Here is a 14,484-nt window from a genome sequence, read left to right on the forward strand (position 1 = left end):
TATGACATCACCATGTCCATATATGGACACATCACATTTTTTGTCACATAAAGTTTGATAGTAGTGTAGACCATGGAGTTATATAACTCCATGGAGTTATTATAACTCCATGTGTAGACAGGGCTTTACGAGTTCCTATCTACGAGTTCGGTGTTGAATGTTAGATCGTGGAGGTATAACTCCATGGTTAGCTTGCCTTGATCATTCCAGCTTCTATTCGTCTCTCTATAGACCTAAGCAGGGATATGATGCGCGTCTGTCTTTTTACAATGATTGACATTTGCTTATTTTGAAGATGACGTCATCATTACCCGACGTTACCATGGGCGAGTGACAACAAACACGAAAGTGGAAATCACTACATAACACAACTAGGCCTACGTATTCGATTTATTATAAATACTGCACCTGCAATAGCAGTACAACCGTAACTCAACCAATTCCTTTCCACTCCAATTTATGGTTTAAAAAAACAATGCCTACACAACAGCCACGTATCAGCGTGAATGGTTGTTTTCAGAGTGAATGGTTGTTTTCAGAATGTATTATTATAAATAATATTTTTAAATATTTTTTAAAATTCATACGAAATGAAGGAACTTGCCCCTGTTAAAAATCGTCAATCATCAATATATATTATAGGCCTATATTTATAATAATATAAAATTAGGAACTCCACGACACAACATACTTCATATGATACTGAAGATTTTCTTTTCTTAACTAAATAATAATAATATGTTTTATCAAGCACATAATTTTAACAAGTTTAAAACATAAAAAATAAGTAGATATTTATAAATTATTGAAGATGAATCCAAATATGTAAATAATAAAATAAATCAACCAATAATAGTTTAAATTGACGTTTAAATAAAGAACAGCTATGTGATAAACGTCGCAAATTTTTGGAAAATACACTATCCTATGTTATAAAACCATTACATGAATTGTTTTCTTGAAGGAGATGCATGGTTGTTGGTTACAATGTGTATACCTAGCAACCAAAGTTCTCTAAGTCGAAGTACCCACGATGTGTGCTTAAGTTTACACATCCGCAAGTAATCCGACTTGTTTGTTTCCCGCCGTTACCGTTGCTAAGAGTTAAAAAGGGATCGTCTCAAAAATCTCTAACACAAAATTGCAGTATTTTTAATTAAATCACATTTTAAAACATATTTTAATACTTAAATATTATACTTTAAAGTTATTTTATAAAGAAAAAAACCTAAAACTACAACAAAATAGTCGTAAAATGTAGTTTGAAAGATGTAGGCCTATACATGTTTTCAAATGTAGCATTGTTAAGAAGGTCCGCGTAAAACAAAGTAGTTCTTGCCCTTTAATCGGTCGCTGGCAGAAGGGAAAAGGCTACCGAATGTTCTGGTAATATAAGTAGCAGGGTTGCTATTGGGTAATCATTCCGTGCCAAGCCAGACAGGAGAAGCACATTTGCATTACATTTTATTACTAAATTATAAATTATTTCAAATAACCATGCGTGAAATCGTACATATGCAAGCTGGCCAATGTGGCAACCAAATCGGAGCTAAGGTATGTTTATAATTTTTGATCTTTGTTAAATATAAATGACGTTTTACCGCCATTTTGAGTTCATTACCATTTTGCAGTTTACTTTGTTCTTTTTTTTATGTTATGTTCTCTTCTAAAATTTCGAAATGCAGATTACAGTAGGCCCTATTTCAAAATGTTTATGGTTAAGAGACGTATGTGTTTAACAGGGCTCATAAAAATGAAAAATATTTATTGAAATAAAATTTGAATTGTAAATACGATTAGCCTCAATCTGAATGAACTTAACTGCTGAACTACTGAACTTAAAATTTTAAAAATATCTATTTATTATTATCTTCTCTTCTATTTACTGTACCGTACTTTTGATGTTACTTAAAGAGATTTAAGAGTATACTAAAGATCGTTACTCCATTGTCTGCTTCGTCCAGTTTGAAAATTACCCGCGTCTCCATAGTAGCCGTGTATGACGTCATCTTTATAACGGTTTTAAGATGTGTGTATTCAAGCATATACACGTTCGATTTCCACATTAGAAAATGTGTGCGAATTACTTTTTTACTTTAATCAACCGGACAACTGTGATTAGTACTGTACTTTAAAAATGTTTTTAAATATAAATCTTTAGAGGCATCCTTTAACTATCACGTGTTCATAATGCGTTCATGCTTATTTTTTGATACCATGACGACAATTGTTAGGCATTGTTTGCCTGAAAAAGAGAAAATCAATATTAGGCCTACAACAAATAATGGCAATTGAAAACAAAATCGATTTCAGTCATTGTTGAAAGAAAGAATATTTACCTTTCGCATTCCGTGGTGGTATTCCGAGGCAACATCGTCATCATTGCATTCCAAAACAAACTACAGTTAATTAGACTATTTCTTTGGTTATTAATCGATTAATTAATAGAAATAATTTGAACTGTCTCTATTCACTTCACCATGTATCTACACCATAGTATGTCTCTTTAAAGTTTCGGCAATTTTTATTTTCTTCTCCGTAGATTTTAACGCATAATATTTTTCTCTCCCCAGTTCTGGGAAGTGATCTCTGATGAACACGGTATCGACCCCACCGGTACATACCATGGAGACTCTGATCTTCAACTTGAAAGGATCAACGTCTACTACAACGAGGCCACTGGTGGAAAGTATGTGCCACGTGCTGTACTTGTTGATCTTGAACCTGGTACAATGGACTCTGTGAGGTCTGGCCCATTCGGACAAATCTTCAGACCAGATAACTTTGTATTTGGACAGAGCGGGGCTGGAAACAACTGGGCTAAGGGCCATTACACAGAAGGAGCTGAACTTGTAGATTCCGTCTTAGATGTTGTACGCAAAGAAGCAGAAAGCTGTGATTGCTTACAAGGATTCCAACTTACACATTCCCTTGGTGGTGGTACCGGATCAGGTATGGGAACACTCCTCATCAGTAAGATCCGTGAAGAATACCCAGACAGAATCATGAACACATTCAGCGTTGTCCCATCACCAAAAGTATCAGACACTGTTGTTGAACCATACAATGCTACCTTATCTGTTCACCAGCTGGTTGAAAACACTGATGAAACATATTGTATTGACAATGAAGCCCTCTACGACATCTGTTTCCGCACATTGAAATTGACCACACCAACATACGGTGACTTAAACCATCTTGTATCTGCTACCATGAGCGGTGTCACCACTTGCTTGAGGTTCCCAGGTCAATTGAATGCTGATTTGCGAAAATTGGCAGTCAACATGGTTCCATTCCCACGTCTGCATTTCTTCATGCCCGGATTTGCGCCATTGACCAGCCGTGGTAGCCAGCAATACCGTGCACTCACCGTCCCAGAATTGACACAACAGATGTTTGATGCCAAGAACATGATGGCTGCCTGTGATCCACGTCACGGCCGATACCTCACGGTTGCAGCAATTTTCCGTGGACGCATGTCCATGAAGGAGGTTGATGAACAGATGCTCAACGTACAAAACAAGAACAGCAGCTACTTCGTAGAATGGATCCCCAACAACGTAAAGACTGCTGTCTGTGACATTCCACCAAGAGGCCTCAAGATGTCGGCCACCTTCATTGGTAACAGCACAGCTATCCAAGAATTGTTCAAGAGAGTTTCTGAGCAGTTCACCGCTATGTTCAGGCGAAAGGCTTTCTTGCATTGGTACACTGGTGAAGGCATGGACGAGATGGAATTCACAGAAGCAGAAAGCAATATGAACGATCTTGTGTCTGAATACCAACAATACCAAGATGCCACCGCAGAAGAGGAAGGTGAATTTGAGGAGGAAGAGGAAGGCGAAGAGGAGGCATAAATGAACTTTTAATAACCTTGCACAAAAAAATCTTTCAATTTTTAATAATCCGTTTTGTCTTCAATGTAAACAATTTTAATCAAATGTACGTATTCTCAATATTATTAATATAAAGTATTTATTTGTTTGCAGAGATAATTTCCAAATTACCGTACTTAAACCTACTACAGTAGTAAAAATATTTTCACTGTAACAATCATGAGTTTATCTGAACAGAATATATGGAATAAATTTTGTACTCGACAACAATTACTTTTTCGTTTTATTCATGATTTATCTGTTTGATGTCAGTAGACTAGTGAAATTTATGACATAGTTATGAGAGGCCGCCAGTACATACAGGCTAGGACCAAACGACTAATTTAACGATTGACGTGACGACGACCATGTTGGTAATGATACCAAGCAAGGCCAGGGGGATAAAATGACGATCACAACGTTAATTGATTGATTTAATGATGACATCATCGATTTAAGTATGACGATCAGCGTTGAGATGCCATATCAAGAAGGCGAACAGATTTGAATAAAGACAAATGTTGCTTACTTTGCATACAGAAGAGAGAAGAGGACGATATTTAATAAATACCGTCCTCTTCTCTCTCTCTCTCCTCTAAAGCGTCTTTCACACCGGCGCTGGCAATCACAGGTGTGAAAGACACCCTGCCCTTCAACAATAGACCTATATTTTATACAAAACATGTAAGTATTGTTATATAGAAATAACAAAAATCGTTAGACCTCTCTGACATGACAATGTGGAAGCAAGGGCAAGCATCTAAACAATATGGAATCAAAAATAACATTTATTTACTTCCTTTTAATATTTAAACAATAACGGAATAAATAAGTAATAGCATCTCCTATTATAAGTGAATACAATTTACTGGAAATACTTAAATATTTTTTGAGTTAAGTTAAATACTTAATATTTAAAGAAAATATTACACTTATGGTGTGGTGAATATCGGCCATAGAACCCTTTAAAAAAATGACACGGTAAATACACAAATAAAAGGTTGACACTGTCCTTGAATTTTGAATTTAAATACATTGAAAAGTCTGATATACATTAACATGCAAGCATTTTAATACAATTTAACTACAGTAATTGCATCACTGTACATAAAACGAAAAGAGTAAAGATACCGACAAAGAACAAAAAGGCCCTTTATAGGACCACATGTGGACCTATAATTATTATAGGTCCATGGTTATACGTGATTTATTTTAACCAATACACCGTCTTTATACATTTTATCCTAGTTAATCATCTTATTTTTTCGAATATAAATGTAAGTTAAACTACTGCCATGTATTAAATAATCAATTATTTGAAGAAAGTCAATTTTTATTTGTTTAAAAACATCGGTTCATGCAAAACAGTCGTATCAATTCTATTTCAGTATTACGCGCAAGCGCACAGCTTTATTCTCCTATTGGCCGATACACTGTGACGTCGTTCGTTCTCACACGTTTATTGGCCAAGAGTCTGCTGCTCTCTACGGCTTCACAAACACCAAAACGAGGACAACGTGACTAAATTTTTAGACGGCGAATGTATTTTGTTGGTGCAATACATACATTATAATTCTTCCTTAAATCGCAAAATATTCAAAAATCATGCGTGAAATCGTTCATATGCAAGCGGGTCAATGTGGCAATCAAATTGGAGCAAAGGTAACATTTGTTTTTATATGCTTTCCTTTTGAAAGCTAGCCTAGGTAGTTGTTGTAGTCAACACAACATGACGAGACATGTTCTGTCTGTTCTTGTTTTAGCCTAGCCCTAGGGCCTAGTGTGTCCAGCCTAGGTAGTAGCAAGCATACACACTGACTAAATTCCGCATCTCGCACCACTGACTGGCTGCAAGCCCAGTAGTGCAGTACAGTAGGCCTCCTCCGGGGATATGACCGGTTGGGCCGCCGACAAGTTGAGCCGCCGGTAATTTCTATGAAACGCCCAGTGCGTCTTTTACGACATTTCGCGTAGTGATAGAGGGGTGTCCTAGTACATAAGTTCATGGTCTTTAGGTTTATTGTGTCATGAAAATAAATAATAATTACATACTACAATTTTGTTGGTTTGAACAGCCATAACAACACAGCAAAGGAAAGTAGTCATATTTAATAATTTAATTGTTTTTAATCTTTCAAATCTTTCAAATTCTTTCAAGTGCAGTGCACTCCATAATATTTTTCTCGCGTAAAATCATGTTGTCTCTCAGGACTAAGAGTATTGATACTCTTCGAATGAGGTTAAATAATAATTATTTTTTATCTACTATCTTTTAATATCATATTTTATTGAATTTTACAATGTTAATACACAAAATATTTTACTAAAAAACGGTGATTTTATGCAATTATTTTACCGAAAAATGGAGTAGGCCTAGTTCATACAACTGCCGCCTAAGGGGGCAACATGTTTACGTCAATTTTAGCTAAAAACGATCATTTTCGGTCATGTTTTAGGCCTTATATTTTGGAATCTACAAGTCAGATATTCATAATTATTTCTCTTTAATTATAATATTTAATAATATATACTAAAAACCGTGATATATAAACTTTGGAATATGCATCGTTATATCTAATAATTAATATAAATAGAACTTCTATTAAATAGAAACGAGCACCGGCGAAAGTAAGCATTTGGCGTTTCATAGAAAATAACGTTTTTCTGGCGGCGGCTCAACTTGTCGGCGGCTCAACTTGGCCTAATCCCTCCTCCGGACCTAGTCCTAGGCTAGGCCTAGTAGTTTCGCACCTGTCGTTTATTTCGACTCAAAATTGGTTAAGTAACTTTATCGTGAGTACCACACCTTAGACTCTTAGAATTAGGACTCAAAAATACTTTTACGAAGGAGGTCACACAAAAAGTAAAAAACAAATCCTTTAAATTGATGAATTTACAGACGTGTTTCTCGCACATCGGTTTGTGAATTTCGAATACTCCACGTTCAATGTTGTTGTTTCTATGGAGCGCCAAAAGAGCAATCATAATAGAGGGCTAAAAACTCAGTAAATTGCGTATATTTAATGCATTTATTGGTAAAATTTACGTTCAATTTTATCATATTTTGTCAATGTTAATGCAACAAAAATATTACTGTTGATACTGTACATGGTTTTTGCAGGAACTTTGAAGAAAAATCGACAAATTTATCATCATATTACATGTACTGTAGGGGTATATCTGTTCTAAATAATATTCCTCTTAGTCTTACGCCCGTATTCTTAAACCGGACTTTAGTCGTAGTTCGAGCTAAAACTAAAAAAATGACGTCATTTTAATTCATAAACCGAACTTCAACTAAATCACCGACTAAATCAGGCCAACCTCGACTAAATCGAGATGGATTTTGATCGATTTTTTTAGTCCTGGAGGGGGCAGGCTAAATGGTCGACTAAATGGTTTTTAAACGATGTTTATAAAAAACGTAACAGTCATTGAGTTGTTATATTGGCCAGATATTGAAGAATGAATATCTATATTTGTATTAGCTTAATTAAATATACATTGGTATAAGTTATAATAATGAAAATCATCTTTATTTACAACTGTATACAAATTACATTATTTTCTTCGCGCAAGTCCGACTTGAACTACGTCACGCCATAGCGACAATGGGAGTTGCGGCAATTCACCACGCGATGGAATGTTTAGGGGCCTAGCGCTTTCTTGTCACGCTAGGAAGTGCGTGGTTCGTCGCGATCATACTTTGTTGGAGGCCTAGAAAATATGAAAGTTACCGTCCGCCATGGTTCCTAAATATATTTTAAAGATTTTGTTTGTTGTTAATCAAAAGTACTTCACTGTTAAATTAATACTGATCTTGTTCTAATAATTAACGATTAAAATTATTTTTCATGTATATAGTCCTGATGCGTAAAAAGTTTTGTAAGAAAATGGAAAGTGATATCAATGCGCAAAATTTCGTCTGCTCCTCAAATACTCTCTTGTCATTGGCCAATGTTTAGCCTTTGTTACCCAGACGTGTGCAACTCGACTAAAAGCTCGACTTCATTAAGTCGAACTGCAAACTTCGACTACTTCGTTTTTTAATCGAATTTGAAGTCTCGAACTACGACTTTTTCAAGTCGAACTTCGAACTACGACTAAAGTCCGGTTTAAGAATACAGGCGTTAGTCTTACTCTTAGGCCTAGGGTTGGTTGCTATTTGAAAACAGCAAATTATTAGCAGTAAAATGTTACAGCATTTTTATTGACAAAATATATTAAAATTAAACGTGTATTTCAATAATAAATGCATTAAAAGAAGACGCATTCCACTGAGGTTTTAACCATCTATTGTTGTTGCTCTTTTGGCGCTCCATAGAAACGAAAATATTGAACTTCGAGTATGCTAAATTCGCGAACGGTATGCGAGAAAAACCTGTCTGTAAAATCATCAATTTAAGGATTTATTTGTTACTTTTTATGTGATTCTTCTTCATAAAAGTACTTATGAGGCCCAATGTTAAGGTGTAGTATTCACAATAAGCTGCTTAACAATTTGGAGTCAAAAGGAAGTCGAAATAAAAACAGGTGCGAAACGGAACTAGCGCCGAGTATAGTATGTTTGTAATGTAGGTTCTCGCTTTGGGTAAATTAATGTAAAAAAGCTATTGTTTTAAATAAGTTAGATATTAATTATCTTTTAAGATTTCTTTAATTGCAAATTTTTGTACAAACAGTATTTTTTTTATTCTATTTTAAGGAATGCATATTTTATGTTTTGTTTGGCGTTGTATTTCCAAATTTTGGTTTTGGTTGGACAGAAATTTGTAAAATTCAAACTAAATTATTTTGATAATAAAATCATTTTCTATCAATAAAAATTATTTTTACTTTCAGTTTTGGGAAGTCATTTCAGATGAACACGGTATCGACCCCACCGGCACATACCATGGAGACTCTGATCTTCAACTTGAAAGGATCAACGTCTACTACAACGAGGCCACTGGTGGAAAGTATGTGCCACGTGCTGTTCTTGTTGATCTTGAGCCTGGTACAATGGACTCTGTGAGGTCTGGCCCATTTGGACAGATCTTTAGACCAGATAACTTTGTATTTGGACAGAGTGGGGCTGGAAACAACTGGGCTAAGGGGCATTACACAGAAGGAGCTGAACTTGTAGACTCCGTCTTAGATGTTGTACGCAAAGAAGCAGAAAGCTGTGATTGCTTACAAGGATTCCAACTTACACATTCCCTTGGTGGTGGTACCGGATCTGGTATGGGAACACTCCTCATCAGTAAGATCCGTGAAGAATACCCAGACAGAATCATGAACACATTCAGCGTTGTCCCATCACCAAAAGTATCAGACACTGTTGTTGAACCATACAATGCCACCTTATCTGTTCACCAGCTGGTTGAAAACACTGATGAAACATATTGTATTGACAATGAAGCCCTTTACGACATCTGTTTCCGCACATTGAAATTGACCACACCAACATACGGTGACTTAAACCATCTTGTATCTGCTACCATGAGCGGCGTCACCACTTGCTTGAGGTTCCCAGGTCAATTGAATGCCGATTTGCGAAAATTGGCAGTCAACATGGTTCCATTCCCACGTCTGCATTTCTTCATGCCCGGATTCGCTCCATTAACCAGCCGTGGTAGCCAGCAATACCGTGCACTCACCGTCCCTGAATTGACACAACAGATGTTTGATGCCAAGAACATGATGGCTGCCTGTGATCCACGTCACGGCCGATACCTCACGGTTGCAGCAATCTTCCGTGGACGCATGTCGATGAAGGAGGTTGACGAACAGATGCTTAACATTCAAAACAAAAACAGCAGCTACTTCGTAGAATGGATCCCCAACAACGTGAAGACTGCTGTCTGCGACATACCACCAAGAGGCCTCAAGATGTCTGCCACCTTCATTGGCAACAGCACAGCCATCCAAGAGTTATTCAAGAGAATCTCTGAGCAGTTCACCGCTATGTTCAGACGAAAGGCTTTCTTGCATTGGTACACTGGTGAAGGCATGGACGAGATGGAATTCACAGAAGCAGAAAGCAACATGAATGATCTTGTGTCTGAATACCAACAATACCAAGATGCCACCGCAGAAGAGGAAGGTGAATTTGAGGAGGAAGAGGAAGGCGAAGAAGAGGCATAAATGAACTTTTATTAACCTTGCACAAAAAAATCTTTCAATTCTTAATAATCCGTTTTGTCTTCAATGTAAACAATTTTAATCAAATGTATGTATTCTTCAATATTTATTTGTTTGCAGAGATAATTTCCAAATTACTGTACTTAAACCTACTACAGTAGTAAAAATATTTTCACTGTAACAATCATGAGAGTATCTGAACAGAATATATGGAATAAATTTTGTACTCGACAACAATTACTTTTTCGTTTTATTCATGATTTATCTCTGTTTGATGTCAGTAGACTAGTGAAATTTATGACATAGTTATGAGAGGCCGCCAGTACATACAGGCTAGGACCAAACGACTAATTTAACGATTGACGTGACGACGACCATGTTGGTAATGATACCAAGCAAGGACAGGGGGATAAAATGACGATCACAACGTTAATTGATTGAATTAATGATGACATCATCGATTTAAGTATGACGATCAGCGTTGAGATGCCATATCAAGAAGGCGAACAGATTTGAATAATGACAAATGTTGCTTACTTTGCATACAGAGAGAAGATGACGATATTTAAAGCCTTGTCTACACTATCAAACTTTATGTGACAACAAAATATGATGTGCCCATACATGACACTATGATGTCATATCACTACCATATTTGGGCACATCACCACCATATATGGGCACATCACATTTTTTTGACACATAAAGTTTGATAGTGTAGACAAGGCTTTAAATACCGTCCTTTTCTCTCTCTCCTCTAAAGCGTCTTTCAAACCAGCGCTGGCAATCACAGGTGTGAAAGACCCTTTACACCCTGCCCTTAAACAATAGACCTATATTTTATACAAAACATGCAAGTATTGTTCTTAAGAAATAACAAAAATCGTTAGGCCTCTCTGACATGACAATGTGGAAGCAAGGGCAAGCATCTAAACAATATGGAATCAAAAATAAAATTGATTTACTTCCTTTTAATATTTAAACAATAATGGAATAAATAAGTAATAGCATCTCCTATTATAAGTGAATACAATTTACTGGAAATACTTAAATATTTTTTTAGTTAAGTTAAATACTTAATATTTAAAGAAAATATTTCACTTATGGTGTGGTGAATACGGGGGTGAATACGGCCATAGAACCCTTTAAAATATGACACGGTAAATACACAAATAAAAGGTTGACACTGTCCTTGAATTTTGAATTATACATTGAAAAGTCTGATATACATTAACATGCAAGCATTTTAATACAATTTAACTACAGTAATTGCATCACTGTACATAAAACGAAAAGAGTAAAGATACCGACAAAGAAAAAAAAGGCCCTTTATAGGACCACATGTGGACCAATTATTATAGGTCCATGGTTATACGTGATTTATTTTAACCAATACACCGTCTTTATACATTTTATCCTTGTTAATCATCTTATTTTTTCGAATAATATAAGTTAAACTACTGCCATCAATTATTTGAAGAAAGTCAATTTTTATTTGTTTAAAAACATCGGTTCATGCAAAACAGTCTATCAATTCTATTTCAGTATTACGCGCAGGCGCACAGATTTATTCTCCTATTGGCTGATCTATGACGTCGTTCGTTCTCTCACGTCACACGTACGTTTATTGGCCAAGAGTCTGCTGCTTTCTACGGCGGCTTCACAAACACCAAAACGAGGACAACGTGACTACACATTTTTAGACGGCGAATGTATTTTGTTGGCGCAATACATACATTAATTATAATTCTTCCTTAAATTGTCAAAATATTCAAAAATCATGCGTGAAATCGTTCATATGCAAGCGGGTCAATGTGGCAACCAAATTGGAGCAAAGGTAACATTTGTTTTTATATGCTTTCCTTTTGAAAGCTAGCCTAGGCCTAGCTTAGGCCCTATTTTATAAATAGGCCTAGCCTAGGCTAGGCCCTATTTTATAGGCCTAGGCCTAGTTGTAGTCAACACAACATGACGAGACATGTCCAGTTCTGTCTGTTCTTGTTTGTTGTAATAGTGGTGTCGGGTGGGGTTGGAACATGTGATAACTGCCGACGTTCATATACCAATAATGGCGCAAAATTTGCAAATCACACTAGGCTAGTAGTAGGCTAGGCCGGGCCTAGTTGTGTGTCCAGCCTAGGTAGTAGCAAGCATACACACTGACTAAATTCCGCATCTCGCACCACTGACTGGCTGCAAGCCCAGTACAGTAGGCCTAGTAGAGTATAATATGTTTGTAATGTAGGTTCTCGCTTTGGGTAAATTAATGTAAAAAAGCTATTGTTTTAAATAAGTTAGATATTAATTATCTTTTACGATTTCTTTAATTGCAAATTTTTGTACAAACAGTATTTTTTTTATTCTATTTTAAGGAATGCATATTTTATGTTTTGTTTGGCGTTGTAGTTCCAAATTTTGGTTTTGGTTGGACAGAAATTTGTACAATTCAAACTAAATTATTTTGATAATAAAATCATTTTCTATCAATAAAAATTATTTTTACTTTCAGTTTTGGGAAGTCATTTCAGATGAACACGGTATCGACCCCACCGGTACATACCATGGAGACTCTGATCTTCAACTTGAAAGGATCAACGTCTACTACAACGAGGCCACTGGTGGAAAGTATGTGCCACGTGCTGTACTTGTTGATCTTGAGCCTGGTACAATGGACTCTGTGAGGTCTGGCCCATTTGGACAGATCTTTAGACCAGATAACTTTGTATTTGGACAGAGTGGGGCTGGAAACAACTGGGCTAAGGGGCATTACACAGAAGGAGCTGAACTTGTAGACTCCGTCTTAGATGTTGTACGCAAAGAAGCAGAAAGCTGTGATTGCTTACAAGGATTCCAACTTACACATTCCCTTGGTGGTGGTACCGGATCTGGTATGGGAACACTCCTCATCAGTAAGATCCGTGAAGAATACCCAGACAGAATCATGAACACATTCAGCGTTGTCCCATCACCAAAAGTATCAGACACTGTTGTTGAACCATACAATGCCACCTTATCTGTTCACCAGCTGGTTGAAAACACTGATGAAACATATTGTATTGACAATGAAGCCCTTTACGACATCTGTTTCCGCACATTGAAATTGACCACACCAACATACGGTGACTTAAACCATCTTGTATCTGCTACCATGAGCGGTGTCACCACTTGCTTGAGGTTCCCAGGTCAATTGAATGCCGATTTGCGAAAATTGGCAGTCAACATGGTTCCATTCCCACGTCTGCATTTCTTCATTCCCGGATTCGCTCCACTAACCAGCCGTGGTAGCCAGCAATACCGTGCACTCACCGTCCCTGAATTGACACAACAGATGTTTGATGCCAAGAACATGATGGCTGCCTGTGATCCACGTCACGGCCGATACCTCACGGTTGCAGCAATCTTCCGTGGACGCATGTCGATGAAGGAGGTTGACGAACAGATGCTTAACATTCAAAACAAAAACAGCAGCTACTTCGTAGAATGGATCCCCAACAACGTGAAGACTGCTGTCTGCGACATACCACCAAGAGGCCTCAAGATGTCTGCCACCTTCATTGGCAACAGCACAGCCATCCAAGAGTTATTCAAGAGAATCTCTGAGCAGTTCACCGCTATGTTCAGACGAAAGGCTTTCTTGCATTGGTACACTGGTGAAGGCATGGACGAGATGGAATTCACAGAAGCAGAAAGCAACATGAATGATCTTGTGTCTGAATACCAACAATACCAAGATGCCACCGCAGAAGAGGAAGGTGAATTTGAGGAGGAAGAGGAAGGCGAAGAAGAGGCATAAATGAACTTTAATTAACCTTGCACAAAAAAATCTTTCAATTCATAATAATCAGTTTTGTCTTCAATGTAAACAATTTTAATCAAATGTATGTATTCTTCAAGTATTTATTTGTTTGCAGAGATAATTTCCAAATTACCGTACTTAAACCTACTACAGTAGTAAAAATATTTTCACTTTAACAATCATTAGTTTATCTGAACAGAATATATGGAATAAATTTTGTACTCGACAACAATTTCTTTTTCGTTTTATTCATGATTTATCTCTGTTTGATGTCAGTAGACTAGTGAAATTTATGACATAGTTATGAGAGGCCGCCAGTACATACAGGCTAGGACCAAACGACTAATGTAACGATTGACGTGACGACGACCATGTTGGTAATGATACCAAGCAAGGACAGGGGGATAAAAAATGACGATCACAACGTTAATTGATTGAATTAATGATGACATCATCGATTTAAGTATGACGATCAGCGTTGAGATGCCATATCAAGAAGGCGAACAGATTTGAATAATGACAAATGTTGCTTACTTTGCATACAGAGAGAAGAGGACGATATTTAAAGCCTTGTCTACACTATCAAACTTTATGTGACAACAAAATATGATGTGCCCATACATGACACTATGATGTCATATCACTACCATATTTGGGCACATCACCACCGTGGGTACATAACATTTTTTT

The 14,484-nt window shown here is 36.7% G+C and overlaps 3 protein-coding genes across 3 annotated transcripts; all 3 read left to right on the forward strand.

The window, feature by feature from the left end:
* Positions 1-1,408: 1,408 nt before the first annotated feature.
* Positions 1,409-4,109, forward strand: LOC140056114 (tubulin beta chain). The gene is made up of 2 exons (XM_072101372.1): positions 1,409-1,554; positions 2,574-4,109. Exons 1-2 carry the CDS (start codon positions 1,498-1,500, stop codon positions 3,855-3,857), a joined length of 1,341 nt encoding a protein of 446 aa, XP_071957473.1. The 5' UTR covers positions 1,409-1,497; the 3' UTR covers positions 3,858-4,109.
* A 1,282-nt stretch (positions 4,110-5,391) lies between these two features.
* Positions 5,392-10,238, forward strand: LOC140056196 (tubulin beta chain). Its single transcript, XM_072101493.1, has 2 exons — positions 5,392-5,537; positions 8,718-10,238. The coding sequence occupies exons 1-2, from the start codon at positions 5,481-5,483 to the stop codon at positions 9,999-10,001; spliced, it is 1,341 nt and encodes a 446-aa protein (XP_071957594.1). The 5' UTR covers positions 5,392-5,480; the 3' UTR covers positions 10,002-10,238.
* Positions 10,239-11,658: 1,420 nt separating this feature from the next.
* LOC140056162 (tubulin beta chain-like) lies at positions 11,659-14,031 on the forward strand. Its single transcript, XM_072101448.1, has 2 exons — positions 11,659-11,835; positions 12,508-14,031. Exons 1-2 carry the CDS (start codon positions 11,779-11,781, stop codon positions 13,789-13,791), a joined length of 1,341 nt encoding a protein of 446 aa, XP_071957549.1. The 5' UTR covers positions 11,659-11,778; the 3' UTR covers positions 13,792-14,031.
* The last annotated feature ends 453 nt before the right edge of the window (positions 14,032-14,484 follow it).

The sequence above is a fragment of the Antedon mediterranea genome, chromosome 8 (assembly GCF_964355755.1).
Source record: "Antedon mediterranea chromosome 8, ecAntMedi1.1, whole genome shotgun sequence".
In the NCBI taxonomy this organism is placed as follows: domain Eukaryota; kingdom Metazoa; phylum Echinodermata; class Crinoidea; order Comatulida; family Antedonidae; genus Antedon; species Antedon mediterranea.

Excerpts from the sequence above, each read along its gene's own strand:
- LOC140056196 (XM_072101493.1), top strand. The coding sequence starts at position 5,481 with ATGCGTGAAATCGTTCATATGCAAGCGGGTCAATGTGGCAATCAAATT. Across the intron at positions 5,538-8,717 it reads GCAATCAAATTGGAGCAAAG|TTTTGGGAAGTCATTTCAGA; the intron begins GTAACATTTGTT and ends TTTTACTTTCAG.
- LOC140056162 (XM_072101448.1), top strand. The coding sequence starts at position 11,779 with ATGCGTGAAATCGTTCATATGCAAGCGGGTCAATGTGGCAACCAAATT. Across the intron at positions 11,836-12,507 it reads GCAACCAAATTGGAGCAAAG|TTTTGGGAAGTCATTTCAGA; the intron begins GTAACATTTGTT and ends TTTTACTTTCAG.
- LOC140056114 (XM_072101372.1), top strand. The coding sequence starts at position 1,498 with ATGCGTGAAATCGTACATATGCAAGCTGGCCAATGTGGCAACCAAATC. Across the intron at positions 1,555-2,573 it reads GCAACCAAATCGGAGCTAAG|TTCTGGGAAGTGATCTCTGA; the intron begins GTATGTTTATAA and ends TTCTCTCCCCAG.